Genomic DNA, 15,005 nt, shown 5'->3' with positions numbered 1-15,005 from the left:
AGAAGGACCTTTGGCAGCGATTATAGCTTTCTGGGTAAGCCTCTAAGAGCTTTCCACACATGGATTGTGCAACATTTGACCATTTTTAAATTCCAAATTATTCAAGCTCTGTCAAATTGGTTGTTGATCATTGCTAGACAACCATTTTCAGGTCTTGAAGTAGATTTAAGTCAAAACTGTAACTCAGCCGCTCAGGAACATTCACTGTCTTCTTGGTAAGTAACTCCAGTGTATATTTGGCCTTGGTTCTAGGTTATTGTCCTGCTGAAAGGTGAATTAATCTCCCAGTGTCGGGTGGAAAGCACACTGAAACAGGTTTTCATTTTCCAGGAATTGTGTACAGATCCTAGGTACATGGGGCCGTGCATTACCATACTGAAACGAGGTGATGGAAGCGGATGAATGGCACGACAATGAGCCTCAGGATCTCGTCACAGTATCTCTGTGCATTCAAATTGTCATCGATAAAATGCAATTGTGTACGTTGTCCATAGCTTATGTCTGCCCATACCATAACCCCACCATGGGGCACTCTATTCACAACGTTGACATCAGCAAACCGCTTGCAAACACGACACCATACACGCCGTCTCACCGGTACAGTTGAAACTGGGATTCATTAGTGAAGAGCACACTTCTCTAGCGTGCCAGAAGCCATCGAAGGTTAGCATTTCCCCATTTAAGTTGGTTATGATGCCAAACTGCAACCAGGGCAAGACTCTGGTGAGGACGACAAGCACACAGATGAGCGTCACAGAGACGGTTTCTGACAGTTTGTGCAGAAATTCTTTGATGATGCAAACCCACAGTAATCAGCTCAGACGACCCCACAGGTGAAGAATTCGGATGTGGAGATCCTGGGCTGGCGTGGTAACATGTGGTCCACGGTTGTGAGGCTGGTTGGACATACAAATTCTCTAAAACTATGTTGACGGCTTATGGTAGAGAAATTAACATTCAATCCCCTGGCCCCAGCTCTGGATAACATTCCTGTAGTCAGCAAGCCAATTCCGCACTACCTTAAACTTGAATAATGACAACCGTTTACATGTATACATCAACACCATTATGGAACAACTTCTAGGAGAGACTAGAACTTAACCGTCAATGGACACAACCCGCCGCATAGGAATGAATGTCAAGACTGTAACATGACAACATGGGGGATTGTGGAATAAGAACATGTTACTGAAATGTTCTGAAGGATGAAGTGATGGGTGGTGGAAATAGAGGTAGAGGCCCATGTGTCCTCTGTGCACAGCTTTTTATTAACATTTGGACAGTAAAGATGTTGCAGATAAACAAAATAACAGTCATTACAAAGATCCTCTTCTTGGTATGAGAGAAACAATGTCAAGGACACCACTATAGCCTGGTTCTATAGCCGCTGGCAGGACTGCACAAAGCGATGTGGGACCAGGCTAACACGCCCACATCATATATCTTCCTAGGCTGTGTTTAAACAGACAGCACAATACTGCAAAAAAAAACATTTTTTTAAAGAAGCTGATAGGATTGGTCAAAAGTCCAATTGGTGAAAAAGGATCCGAAATGGGCTGTCTGGCGAAACGCAGCCATAGAAGGCCGCACAACAATATAAAAAATGGCCTACATTTGGTCTGGCAGACAACACATTTACAAAAGGCACAAGTGAAAACCATACTCTGGCTGCATATAATACTCTTACAAGAACAACAAGAGAAACGTACACACCACTGATTTCCCCTGTGGGAGATATTTTATTCAGCAAGTTCAGACACCCAAATATAATATTCCTACTAAAGATTGAAACAGAAATGCCTGTTGTTCTGTAATGTATAGTGATGGACCTAGTCACTCATTGTGAAGTTAAACCTTTGATTTGTAAAGTAACATGCTATACAGGAAATGTATATTTCAGTCACGTGGATGGACAGATTGAAGTTAATGAGTTCATTTGTTAAAATGTCACCAGTACTTGGAATCCATAGTTATGCAGTAATGTAGAGTAAAAATTATTGCAGAAAGTGAACCAACAGCAGTTGAAGATAGTGATATCACCAAGGGTGACATTGATAAAGTTATATCACCAAGGGTGACATTGATAAAGTGATATCACCAAGGGTGACATTGATAAAGTGATATCACCAAGGGTGACATTGATAAAGTGATATCACCAAGGGTGACATTGATAAAGCGATATCACCAAGAGTGACATTGATAAAGCGATATCACCAAGGGTGACATTGATAAAGCGATATCACCAAGGGTGACATTGATAAAGCGAGTGACACGGGTCGACCACAGTCCATATTGGCTCTGCCATAACCTGGCCAGAATAATTCCCAAATGTAAAAATGGATTTATGTGCTTTATAGGTGAAAAATCTGTCGATGTGCAAGGCACCTATCCCTAATTGCCAATTTCAGTCACTCTGAAACAGCATCTGCTAAATTATTACAATTTCAAAAATGTACACCTGACCACTGAGAACTATAAAAAGTGACCAAAAAAAAAAACTCCAAAAACATTCACATAGCAGTCACACATCCATGGAAATGTTTCTGTTTCACATTCAGTTCATGTAATGCAAACAAATTGATTTGATTAACAGGTGACAGGACTTGGTAAACAGCTTTGGATGGAATTAGATAATTTATTAAAAAGGGTCAATATGCAATTGCTACATCGATTTTTAGACTTATAAATGAATGATATGTACCCATTGATTCTTGAAGAATATAAATTATAAATGCCTGATGAGCTTAGTTCAACTGACTTTCACCATTAGAACCGAGAAAAAGCTTACATTTTGTTTGTAAACAAAGTAAATGTAAACAAACGGCCTCAAAATGGTTAAGACTGTCATTTTGATATCATGGATGGTCAGTCCTTGCAGTCCTTTGAGTGGCTATATTTCTCCCTCAGCTTTTTACCAAAACAGGGGCAGGGAGTACCCGTTTTATTTAACTCGGCAAGTCAGTTAAGAACAAATTCTTATTTACAATGACAGCCTACAGGGCCAAACCCAGAATGCGCTGGGATAATTGTGCACCACCCTATGGGACTCCCAATCACGGCTGGTTGAGATACAGTCTGGATTCGAACCAGGGTGTCTGTAGTGATACTTCTAGCACTGAGATGCAGTGCCTTAGACCACTGCGCCACATTGTTATAGTTAAAACTGCTGATTGCCCCTTTAAAGCAAATTTCCAATGACAAGATACATGCATACACCAATAAGAGACAGCGCATTCAGAACAACTACTTTTGGATGCTAGTGCCCAGAGTACAGTGATCCACAACATTGACTTGCTCTCAACAACCTGAAGTTCATAAAACTACCACTAGATGGTGCATAGAAATCAAATATGTCTCAGCCAGTAGATTTAATATTTGATCGGGCTTCTCAATGAATTGCATTGTAAAGGAGATGTTGCATTCCTCTAATCCTGCAAGCTGCATCAAATGTTCATCCAAATTGCATGAATGTGCATATTTACGGCATTGAATCCTACCAAATTCATGTTGTTGGATTTCTAGGTCTATAAAAAAATAACAATAGAGAGCAAGACATGCATGACAAGTCTATGGCAGAGAGGTCATGAATAGGATCGCCATCTCATGGGTATATTTTTTTTATACAAAAAAATAAAATAAAAACATTGAGACCAGTCCTCTGTATATTATTGGAAACACATCCTTTCTACATTTTCAGCAACTGTCCTTTTGGTTCTTCAGATAGGGTTATGGTTTGAAATGAAAACGTCAGTAAATGTAACATCTTAAAATCAAGCACAAAATTCAGTAAGTGCTGTTAACGTGCCACTGCTGGTGATTTCAACGCTGTCTTAGAGAGCCAGCTTGGTGTAATAAGGGCATAGGCTACAAGTCAATGTCATCTACAGGCCTACATGTTCCTTTCTGGACATCAATAGGGCAACCATGGTAACAGCTGTAACAATGTCAGTAACTGGTGATCTTGTAACATTTCCTGTGTGTGCCATGGTGTGCAAGGCCAATAGAATGATAGCATCCATGTGAGGCCGAAATTGGGCAATCGGCAACAGTAACTAAATTACTATCATCTGACAGATTAATGGTGAGAAATAACACAGTAAAGAGAAAATGCAATCTATTCTTATGAGAATGAGCATGTGTCAGAGACAATCTCTTAGCTTGGTTTGGTAGAGAGGAATAAAGAAGATAAAAAAGGACATTACAAAGTGGTCACAGAATATGGACCACTTTGTTCTTCTGGGGCAGCAGGTAGCCTAGTGGTTAGAGCGCTGGACTAGTAACCGAAAGGTTGCAAGATCGAAACCCCGAGCTGACAAGGTAAAGCGCTGTTGTTCAGGCCATCATTGAAAATAAGAATGTGTTCTTAAATCGACTTCCCTAGTTAAATAAAGGTAAAATAAAATAAAAATTCACCGTCTGTCAGCTTCACCAATAAACATTACTTTGATGCCATAACGGCTCAACCCATGGCAGTTTCCATATAGTACATGAGTCAGTCACTTGACAGCCACTAAGTTGGAGAAATCTTCAATGACCAGTAAACAACCAGACAGGCAGTTTGTGCACACACACCACCTGGCCTAGTGCAAGTATGGCCAGAATGGGCATCTTTGACTGACACTTCCATCTTTCAAAACAAATAACTAATTTAATATTAAAAAAATATCCATTTTCCACTAGCTTTATTCAGTAGGTCCTGCTGATGAAAACCTACTCCTCCTAAATGGTCAGTAGGGCCTGTTCAAATCTCCATTTGATATTCTTGCGTTGTTAAATGGTTAAACTCCCATGGTTGATCGTCTCCATAGGTGTAACCAGTAGGAGTGAACTACATTGTGCTGCATGCATGTGGTTGTCAGAGTCCACCGGCACTAGAAAGTGGCTTTCCTCAGCACTGAACACACACACACTGTACAGTCCCATAGGACAAGCAAGTCACACATTATTAATAATAAAGTCCTGGCAAAAAATTAATTCAAAACAAATGTTCATCATTGGCACAGAAGGAGTGTAGCTGTGATTGTGGTCTGCCTGTTTCCACCTTTGGCTCAGTATCTACCTCCATCCCTCCACACCTCCTTTCATCCCTCACTCCAGCTTCTCCTCAGGGATGTTGTCCAGGTCTAGGTCACGTGAGGCCACACAGCACAGACACAGCTTCTGGGTGTTCAGGGAGATCGCATCTGGGGAAAGGAAATAGAACCAGGAAGTGTCAAATCCAAGCACAGCTCCCCAGAGCAAAGTGTTACAACTTTTAGTGCCCCCAACCAGCCAGTGATTGTCAAGAAAATAACAGTCGTTCTCATGGTTGACTGTTAATTAACCAACATATTTAGTATCTACTGGCTTCCCTACAAGCCACTGATGCAGACCTTTTAAACATGTAGTTGTTCCGAGGTCTTATAAATCCATGTAATATAGCCTACACTTACACAATAAATAATTTATTTATTTTAGACAGGTCTAAAGAAACATGATATAAAGAAAATTGAGTCTATTTCAGAAGAACAGAATAGCATACTCTGAGTTGTCCTTGTGGTAGGTCCTGTTCTGGCTATGCCAAATTAGTTCATTTAGCAGAAACGATTTGCTTAGAATTATGTGGCATTATTTATAGTATGAAGAATACAATTGAACAAAGCTGAATAAAATATAAAGGATATTTTATCCAAATGATTCGAGGGAGTGCACACATGCGGCTATTCTGTGTTGAGCAGTTAACAAAGAAATGGGTATTCCCAGGAGCGCAACTTTGGTTTTAGAAGTGGGAGGAGTCCGCTGGGTCCTAAAGCACACCATTGACTTGTATTCCTATATGCTTCATTTAGAGTAATTAATGCAACTTTAGTTATTCTACAAACGTTGGGCTATATGTTTAGATTTGATTTGAATAAAGTTGCTTGAAAGGCATGAGCTCTGTTTTGTTTTTAGTGCAGGCTGTACACACTACATCACTCTTTCATTCACAATTTTACAAGCACTTGATAATGCCTTGAATTTTACGGCGGCATCCCCTTCTGCGGCCAGTGGCCGCTGTGCCTTTGGCCCGAGCGCTGCGAGCACCGCTCACTCGCATTGCACATCACGTGATCGGGTCTTTCACAGACTACAAGTAAAGACAGACACATCGGGGACGCAAATGCGTGCGTCTTTATCCTATTCCCGAGGTGCATATCGAAGATACTGGAAGAACTGTCCACATTTACCTTACCAACAGCAAAAGCACTAGCCTATGTTAATCTACTATCCCCCATAGTACAAAAGTCAACCTATTCTGTGTGAGAAATAAATATTCCAGTCTGTGCCAGTTGTGCGATAGATCCCAAATCAATAAAACCACTAGCATCAAAAAAAGTTCACGCAACACGGCTGATGCAAAATATCAAAACGTTTAGCTTAAAATGTTCATAAACTGTTATGCTATTTCTTCACATTTTAAGCGCAGCAATGCACTCATGGTAGTAGGTTGTAAGCGCGAATGTTCCTTAACGGCAAAACACCAGTATCAAAAGTGACCGCAAATGCAATTATGCATGTAATGTTTTTATTATAAAGGTGCATTTTTATGGTGAAAATGATGTTCCCCAAACTTGAAATTCACGCGATGCTTATGTATGCCAGTTAAGCTCTACGCCCCTTGTAAAGCAGATTAATGTGCATAATTTTAAGAAGTTATTTGGTCTCTTTAGTGTGTGCGACTACGATTCTAAAAAGGTCGCAAAAATAAAAGGCATTGTTTCTTGTCATTCACAAGTGATAATTCACAATAGGCTAATATTGTCACCCATCAGACTATTTTTGATTTAATCTCCTCTTTACATATACGTGAAATTTGTTTTGATTTAGAATGGGCCATTATCAAGCACCCGTCTCAAAATCGTGTCAGCGAAAAAAGGACATGTCATCTATGCACTTAAATAGCGAATGGAGGACGCTTTTGCCGTGGTTTATTTTCATGCCAGCCAGGTAGCTATACTCCTGTTGTAAAGATAAATAATGTGCTGAATATTAGGAAAGTTGAGAAATAAATACAGTAGGCCTATAGCCTATAGAGAGCTGATGGGATCCTCTGTTTAGTAGAAGCCATCACTCTGTTTCTTCAAATAATTACAAAGCCTATAGAAATGTTGGGCAACATGAGCTCATGGGCTCTCATGAAGTGTTTGATTAGATTTTCGAAAACATTTGCATTGATGTCAGATTGATTAGAGGGACAATGGAGTGCTAAGTACCAGGAAGTTAGCCAGTTTGGTAGGCTACTAATGACCATCAGCAGCATCAAAGCTTGGAGAAGCCTAATTACCTTGACTAAACAGTCATGTTGAATTTGACTGCCTTCATGATGGCCTGTGTGAGGGTAATATGGTCACAGCAACAGCCCTACCTCCAACTACAGTAGATCTAACTTTGGCTGCCCAATTACAAAATCACAAGGTAACCATGATATGAATGGATAGCTTTCCACCATGTACAGTGGGGCAAAAATGTATTTAGTCAGCCACCAATTGTGCAAGTTCTCCTACTTAAAAAGATGAGAGAGGCCTATAATATTCATCATAGTTACACTTCAACTATGACGGACAAAATGAGAGAAAAAAAATCTAGAAAATCACATTGTAGGATTTTTTATGAATTTATTTGCAAATTATGGTGGAAAATAACTATTTGGTCAATAACAAAAGTTTATCTCTATACTTTGTTATATACCCTTTGTTGGCAATGACAGAGGTCAAATGTTTTCTGTAAGTCTTCACAAGGTTTTCACACACTGTTGCTGGTATTTTGGCCCAATCCTCCATGCAGATATCTTCTAGAGCAGTGATGTTTTGGGGCTGTTGCTGGGCAACATGGACTTTCAACTCCCTCCAAAGATTTTCTATAGGGTTGAGATCTGGAGACTGGCTAGGCCACTCCAGGACCTTGAAATGCTTCTTACGAAGCCACTCCTTCGTTGCCCGGGCGGTGTGTTTGGGATCATTGTCATGCTGAAAGACCCAGCCACGTTTCATCTTCAATGCCCTTGCTGATGGAAGGAGGTTTTCACTCAAAATCTCACGATATATGGCCCCATTCATTCTTTCCTTTACACGTATCAGTCGTCCTGGTCCCTTTGCAGAAAAACAGCCCCAAAGCATGATGTTTCCACCCCCATGCTTCACAGTAGGTATGGCGTTCTTTGGATGCAACTCAGCATTCTTTGTCCTCCAAACACATTGAGTTGAGTTTTTACCAAAAAGTTATATTTTAGTTTCATCTGACCATATGACATTCTCCCAATCTTCTTCTGGATCATCCAAATGCTCTCTAGCAAACTTCAGACGGGCCTGGACATGTACTGGCTTAAGCAGGGGGACACGTCTGGCACTGCAGGATTTGAGTCCCTGGCGGCGTAGTGTGTTACTGATGGTAGGCTTTGTTACTTTGGTCTCAGCTCTCTGCAGGTCATTCACTAGGTCCCCCCGTGTGGTTCTGAGATTTTTGCTCACCGTTCTTGTGATCATTTTGACCCCATGGGGTGAGATCTTGCGTGGAGCCACAGATCGAGGGAGATTATCAGTGGTCTTGTATGTCTTCCATTTCCTAATAATTGCTCCCACAGTTGATTTCTTCAAACCAAGCTGCTTACCTATTGCAGATTCAGTCTTCCCAGCCTGGTGCAGGTCTACAATTTTGTTTCTGGTGTCCTTTGACAGCTCTTTGGTCTTGGCCATAGTGGAGTTTGGAGTGTGACTGTTTGAGGTTGTGGACAGGTGTCTTTTATACTGATAACAAGTTCAAACAGGTACCATTAATACAGGTAACGAGTGGAGGACAGAGGAGCCTCTTAAAGAAGAAGTTACAGGTCTGTGAGAGCCAGAAATCTTGCTTGTTTGTAGGTGACCAAATACTTATATTCCACCATAATTTGCAAATAAATTCATTAAAAATCCTACAATGTGATTTTCTGGATTTTTTTTCTCATTTTGTCTGTCATAGTTGAAGTGTACCTATGATGAAAATTACAGGCCTCTCTCATCTTTTTAAGTGGGAGAACTTGCACAATTGGTGGTTGACTAAATACTTTTTTGCCCCACTGTATATGTCTTCAAACAAAGTCTACCTATCATTCCCCATGAATCAATCTTTCCTGTTGAATCATGTCAGCTCTATTCATTACATCTTAAGGTTGTTTCAGCCCAGTCTCACCGAGCATCCTGCCCAGGAAGGCAGGCCTGGAGGAGGGGGGCAGGTGGATACAGATGTAGTACACTGGAGCTCCAGACAAAGCCACCCCGATACCAACCAGAGAGTTGACGGTATCACTGTAGAGAGGTACTACCACCAGGAACACACTGCATAGGCAGTACACTATAGGGAAGAACAGAGAGAGCTGGAGAGAGGGAGAGAAAGAGGGAGAGAGAGAGCGCAAGTGGGGGGACACTCAACATGAATTATGCATTCCATCATGTTCTCACATTCCTCAGAGCAGTTGACAAAATAACTGATAGAAAAGTAGATGACTGACAGGAATTAAGACATTTAGTAACCGTGAATAAGGTCCTTACCTTGACGGGCCGGGGCATGTTGGGAGCCTTGAACCGGAGGTATATCTGGCTGGCGATGGAGAGGCCGATGAACAGCCAGTAGTTGAAGCTGAAGTAGTTGATGAGCTGGAACACGTCCTTCACGCACAGGTAGATCAGAGACATGCCTCCCTGCAGGAGACACAGAACACTTCAGAAGTCTGATCCTATATCAGACATGCCACCCTAAACCAGACAAAGACAGTGCCCACACACACCAGCAGGATAAACCCTATATTTCTACAGAGAAAAAGGATTGTAAAGCTACTATATACAACATCACACTCCCCATCAATCACTGTGTGACATGACATTTAAGTCGTCATTCACTTACGTTGAAGAGCAGTGCTGGGATGGGGGTGTAGCGCTCGACATGGATCATGCAGAGGACGTTGGGTAAATGGCCCTCCCTGGAGCCCACGAAGAACAGCCTGGAGACAGCAATGATGGAGGAGTTGAGTCCTCCGTAACAGGAGATGGCCACTGACAAGGGGATCAGCCACCGAGCCCAGCCCAGGACCAAATCAGAAAAAGTCTTCAAAGACAAGACAACATAGGTTCACATCTGGTATTTGGCTACAGAAACCTTGGTTAGGCTGTGTTCCATTTATTTCAACCAATTCAGCAATTTATTGCCTTTCCTTGGGGAAAGGCAATAAGTAAACATAATTTTCTGTTTACTTCCTGAATTGCAATGGAATTTACCCCATCTCTGCTAGCAACCGTCAACACACCTAAAAAGGACACTTACTCAGGGCATTCTGTAACTACATGATCATTATTAATTACCATAGTCCTGTGTACAAGCTAACCTCAGCAGCTAGAGGACTTTCCCTCCTCTTGGTTATCATGTCAGTGAGAGTCACAGGAGAATAGTATAGCTGGTGCCCCAGGCAAACAGAGCAGCCAGTCTCCTACTGATGATGTCATAGGAACCAGAGAACAGCAACAGCTGATCAACTAGCTACACTGAACAGATGCTGCCAATTAAGACCTGCCCGTGACCTGCTAATGGTTTAACCATGGTGTGTGTGTTTGAAAAGAGAAGCCTTTTTCATTCATCATGATTGACTTAACATGGCAGGTCCCAACTCATCCATAACCCTACTAGTGGTGAGCGATTAATCAAACATTTGTTTTATTAAATAACTAATTGACAGACGCCTGTTCAATTACTTGAATTCCATTTACTTCTGTTTTTTGTGAGCTCAACGCGCAGTTTCTCTAGAAATAAATCAAATAATTAGAGAAATTAAGTCAAGAACAAATGTGGGACGCTGGGCTGAAGGGAGTTATAGTTTTCATTAGGCAAATATTGAACATAATTACTACGTTTCTGTGCTAAACTAACTGCAGAGCCTCCAGAAACTATTTATATCCCTTGACATTCCACATTGTTGTGTTACAGCCTGAATTCAAAAATGGATTCAATTGTTTTTTTTTACCACATACAATGCCCCATGATAAAGTGAAACCCGGTTTAGAAATATTTGCACATTTTGTGAAAATGAAATACAGAAATCGTATTTACATAAGTATTCGCAGCCCCGAGTCAATATCTTGTAGAAGCACCTTTGGCAGTGATTACAGCTGTGAATCCTTCTGGGTAAGCCTCTAAGCTTTCCACACATGGATTGTGCAACATTTGACCATTTTTTCTTTTCAAAATTCTTCAAGCTCTGTCAAATTGGCTGTTGATCATTGATAGACAACCATTTTCAGGTCTTGCCAAAACTGTAACTCGACCACTCCAGGACATTCACTGTCTTCCTGGTAAGGAACTCATGTAGATTTGGCCTTGTGTTTTAGATTATTGTCCTGCTGAAAGGTGAACCAATCTCCCAGTGTCAGGTGGAAAGCACACAAACAGGTTTGCATCTAGGATTTTGCCTGTGCTTAACTCCATTCTGTTTCTTTTCTTATCCTGAAAAACTCCAGTCCTTAACGATTACAAGCATACATACACATAACATGATGCAGCCACCACTATGCTTGAAAATATGGAGAGTGGTAGTCAGTAATGTATTGTATATGCTCCAAACATTGTATTCAGGACAAAAATATATTGTCTTGCCACATTTTTTGCAGTATTACTTTAGTGCCTTGTTGCAAACAGGATGTATGTTTTGGAATATTTTTATTCTACACAGGTTTCCTTTTCACTTTGTCAATTAGGTTAGTATTGTGGAGTAACTACAATGTTTTATCCTCAGTTATCTCCCATTACAGCTATTAAACTCACTGTTTAAAATAAATCACCATTGGCCTCAGGGTGAAATCCCTGAGCAGTTTCCTTCCTCTCCGGAACCCAAATTAGGAAGGACGCCTTCTTTGGATGGTGTATCAATACACCCTGTCACTACAAAGTGTAATCAACAGTAATTGGTAATACGCAGTCTTAAAAGTAGGGCTAGGCGATACAGCCACAATTATATCACAGTATTTTTAGTTTTTGAATAATACAAGTTTTACATTTGCTTTATGAGTAGTGAGTGATCCTAGCGTGGCAACACATACATTCAATTAGTCTTTCTCCACTCTGATTGTTTTATACTGTTCAATTCAACCAAAACATATTTCAGCACTAATAATCATTTCCTGCACTCAATTACAGTGGTGGGAAAAGTACCCAAATGTCATACTTGAGTAAAAGTAAAGATACGTTAATAGAAAATTACTAAAGTAAAAGTGACCCAGTAAAATACTACATGAGTAAAAGTTAACGTATTTGATTTTAAATCTAATTTGATCAAATTTACTTAAGTATTAAAAGTAAAAGTATAAATCATTTCAAAATTCTTATATTAAGCAAACCAGATGGCACCATTTTATTTACGGATAGCCAGGGGCACACTCCAACACTCAGACATAATTTACCAACAAATAATGTGTTTAGTGAGTCCTCCAGAGAGGCAGTAGATGACCAGGGATGTTCTCTTGACAAGTGTGTGAATTGGACCATTTTCCTGTCCTGCTAAGCATTCAAAATGTAACAAGTACTTTTAGGTGTCAGGGAAAATGTATGGAGTAAAAAGCACAGTATTTTCTTTAGGAATATAGTGAAGTAAAAGTTGTCAAGTAAAGTACAGATACCAAAAAAAAAGCAACTTAAGTAGCACTTGAAAGTATTTTTACACAAATAATTTCCACATAGGGCTGCATGATATGTGCAAATAACCAAGGACTTATTTTTAACCAAATGTTACAAATGCAATTTGACTTGCGAATTAGAGAAACTGTTGGAATCATGTAAATAGAATGACAGTTCTAATTCTATAGTTAAAATATAAGAGTGGGCACTGAATACAGTGTTGTTTGAGATGACAACAAATGAAAATGCCAGGGATGAGTTATCGTGACAGGGTAGGAACTAAAGTGTTAATACGTGTTTCCTAGGGGACCCAATATGCACGGGCAAACATTGCATGTTCTCTCTTAGCTACATCATGTAGGTAACATATTCTTGCTTTGCATATTCCTCTTTGATTTAGAAGATACTGTTGCAAACATGATGGTTTAAGTCTACCCCATCACTTGTATTATCAGGCTGTAACAGCTAGCTACGTTTGCTCTTACTCAGTACATTTATTAGCGGCTAACAGTTAGCGTCCCACAGGATTTAGAGCAACTTGCTAAGACGTTGCTTTGCTGCTGTAAGAAACAAACTAATAATGTCATTATAGAACGCTAGTGTATTTATATTAATTAAGAAGCACGGCATTGTCGTCATTAACTTTGTTGCATGTGCTGCATTGACCATGCAGACTGAACGCGTCTCATGGTTGAGGATGCGCTCCTTGAGTGACAGGGGGCGGGGCTAGGTCTGTGGAAAGTGACACGGAGAAAAAGAGCGGAGAGCGATGACTCAAGTAGCGATGTAAAACTATCAAAATTGACATTACACATGGCGTATCACATTTAAAAAATCAAACATTCAAATACCGGTATAGAAGGTAAAGTAAAATCCCAAACCGGTCCCTGCATCAATACCGGTATATCGTAAAATACGGAATACCGCCCGCCATACTTTGAATAACTAGTAAAATGATTGTCAGACAGCTCTGCAGCATACTTAGGCAGCTACTAGCGATGAGGGTTTGAAATAATTTCACTATTCGAATGGTATCATGAATAATTGTGAAATGTGTTTGACCTGAGCACTGCTGCAGGAGGGAGAGACGCTGGTGCTCTATTGCAGCTATTGAGGGGCCGAAGAGATGGGAGCAAGCAGACGGAAGGAGACTCAGTTAGCCAAGGCAACTCGGCTAACGTTACAGCCAAGACTACAGTCGTGGCCAACAGTTTTGAGAATGACACAAATATTAATTTTCAAAGTCTGCTGCCTCAGTTTGTATGATGGCAATTTGCATATACTCCAGAATGTTATGAAGAGTGATCCTCTTTGCCATGCTAATGAACTGAATCCCCAAAACACATTTCCACTGCATTTCAGCCCCGCCACAAAAGGACCAGCTTGACATCATGTCAGTGATTCTCTCATTAACACAGGTGTGTTGACGAGGACAAGGCTGGCGATCACTCTGTCATGCTGATTGAGTTTGAATAACCACCCAAAGCTTCAAAAGGAGGGTGGTGCTTGGAATCATTGTTCTTCCTCTGTCAAACATGGTTACCTGCAAGGAAACACGTTCCGTCATCATTGCTTTGCACAAAAAGGGCTACACAGGCAAGGATATTGCTGCCAGTAAGATTGCATCTAAATCAACCATTTATCGTATCATCAAGAACTTCAAGGAGAGCGGTTCAATTGTTGTGAAGAAGGCTTCAGGCCGCCCAAGAAAGTCCAGCAAGCGCCAGGACCGTCTCCTAAAGTAGATTCAGCTGCGGGATCGGGGCACCACCAGAACAGTGCTTGCTCAGGAATGGCAGCAGGCAGGTGTGAGTGCAACTGCACGCAGTGAGGCAAAGACCTGGCCTGGTGTCAAGAAGGGCAGCAAAGAAGCCACTTCTCTCCAGGAAAAACATCAGGGACAGAATGATGTTCTGCAAAAGGTACAGGGATTGGACTACTGAGGACTGGGGTAAAGTAATTTTCTCTGAATAATTCCCTTTCCGATTGTTTGGGGCATCTGGGAAGCTTGTCCGGAGAAGACAAGGTGAGCGCTACCATCAGTCCTGTGTCATGCCAACAGTAAAGCATCCTGAGACCATTCATGTGTGGGGTTGCTTCTCAGCCAAGGGAGTGGGCTCACTCACAATTTTGCCTAAGAACACAACCATGAATAAAGAATGGTACCAACACATCCTCCGAGAGCAACTTCTCCCAACCATCCAGGAACAGTTTGGTGACAAACAATGCCTTTTCCAGCATGATGGATCACCTTGGCAAAAGTGATAACTAAGTGGCTCGGGGAACAAAACATCGATATTTTGGGTCCATGGCCAGGAAACTCCCCAGACCTTAATCCCATTGAGAACTTG

The 15,005-nt window shown here is 41.0% G+C and overlaps 1 protein-coding gene across 1 annotated transcript in view; it reads right to left on the bottom strand.

The window, feature by feature from the left end:
• Positions 1-1,247: 1,247 nt before the first annotated feature.
• LOC110496550 (Y+L amino acid transporter 2) overlaps positions 1,248-15,005 on the bottom strand; it is a 32,581-nt gene continuing 18,823 nt past the window's right edge. The window contains exons 7-10 of the mRNA XM_021572516.3: positions 9,898-10,098; positions 9,546-9,695; positions 9,187-9,370; positions 1,248-5,183 (exon numbers count right to left, since the gene is read on the bottom strand). Coding sequence (XP_021428191.3) covers positions 5,089-5,183; positions 9,187-9,370; positions 9,546-9,695; positions 9,898-10,098 — 630 coding nt within the window. The 3' untranslated portion in view covers positions 1,248-5,088. The remainder of the gene's footprint in view (positions 5,184-9,186; positions 9,371-9,545; positions 9,696-9,897; positions 10,099-15,005) is intronic.

The sequence above is a fragment of the Oncorhynchus mykiss genome, chromosome 18 (genome assembly GCF_057628025.1).
Source record: "Oncorhynchus mykiss isolate SJ-2025 chromosome 18, ASM5762802v1, whole genome shotgun sequence".
In the NCBI taxonomy this organism is placed as follows: Eukaryota; Metazoa; Chordata; class Actinopteri; order Salmoniformes; family Salmonidae; genus Oncorhynchus; species Oncorhynchus mykiss.
The sequence above is the reverse complement of the archived record's forward strand: the minus strand, read 5'-3'. Positions and strand labels throughout refer to the sequence as shown.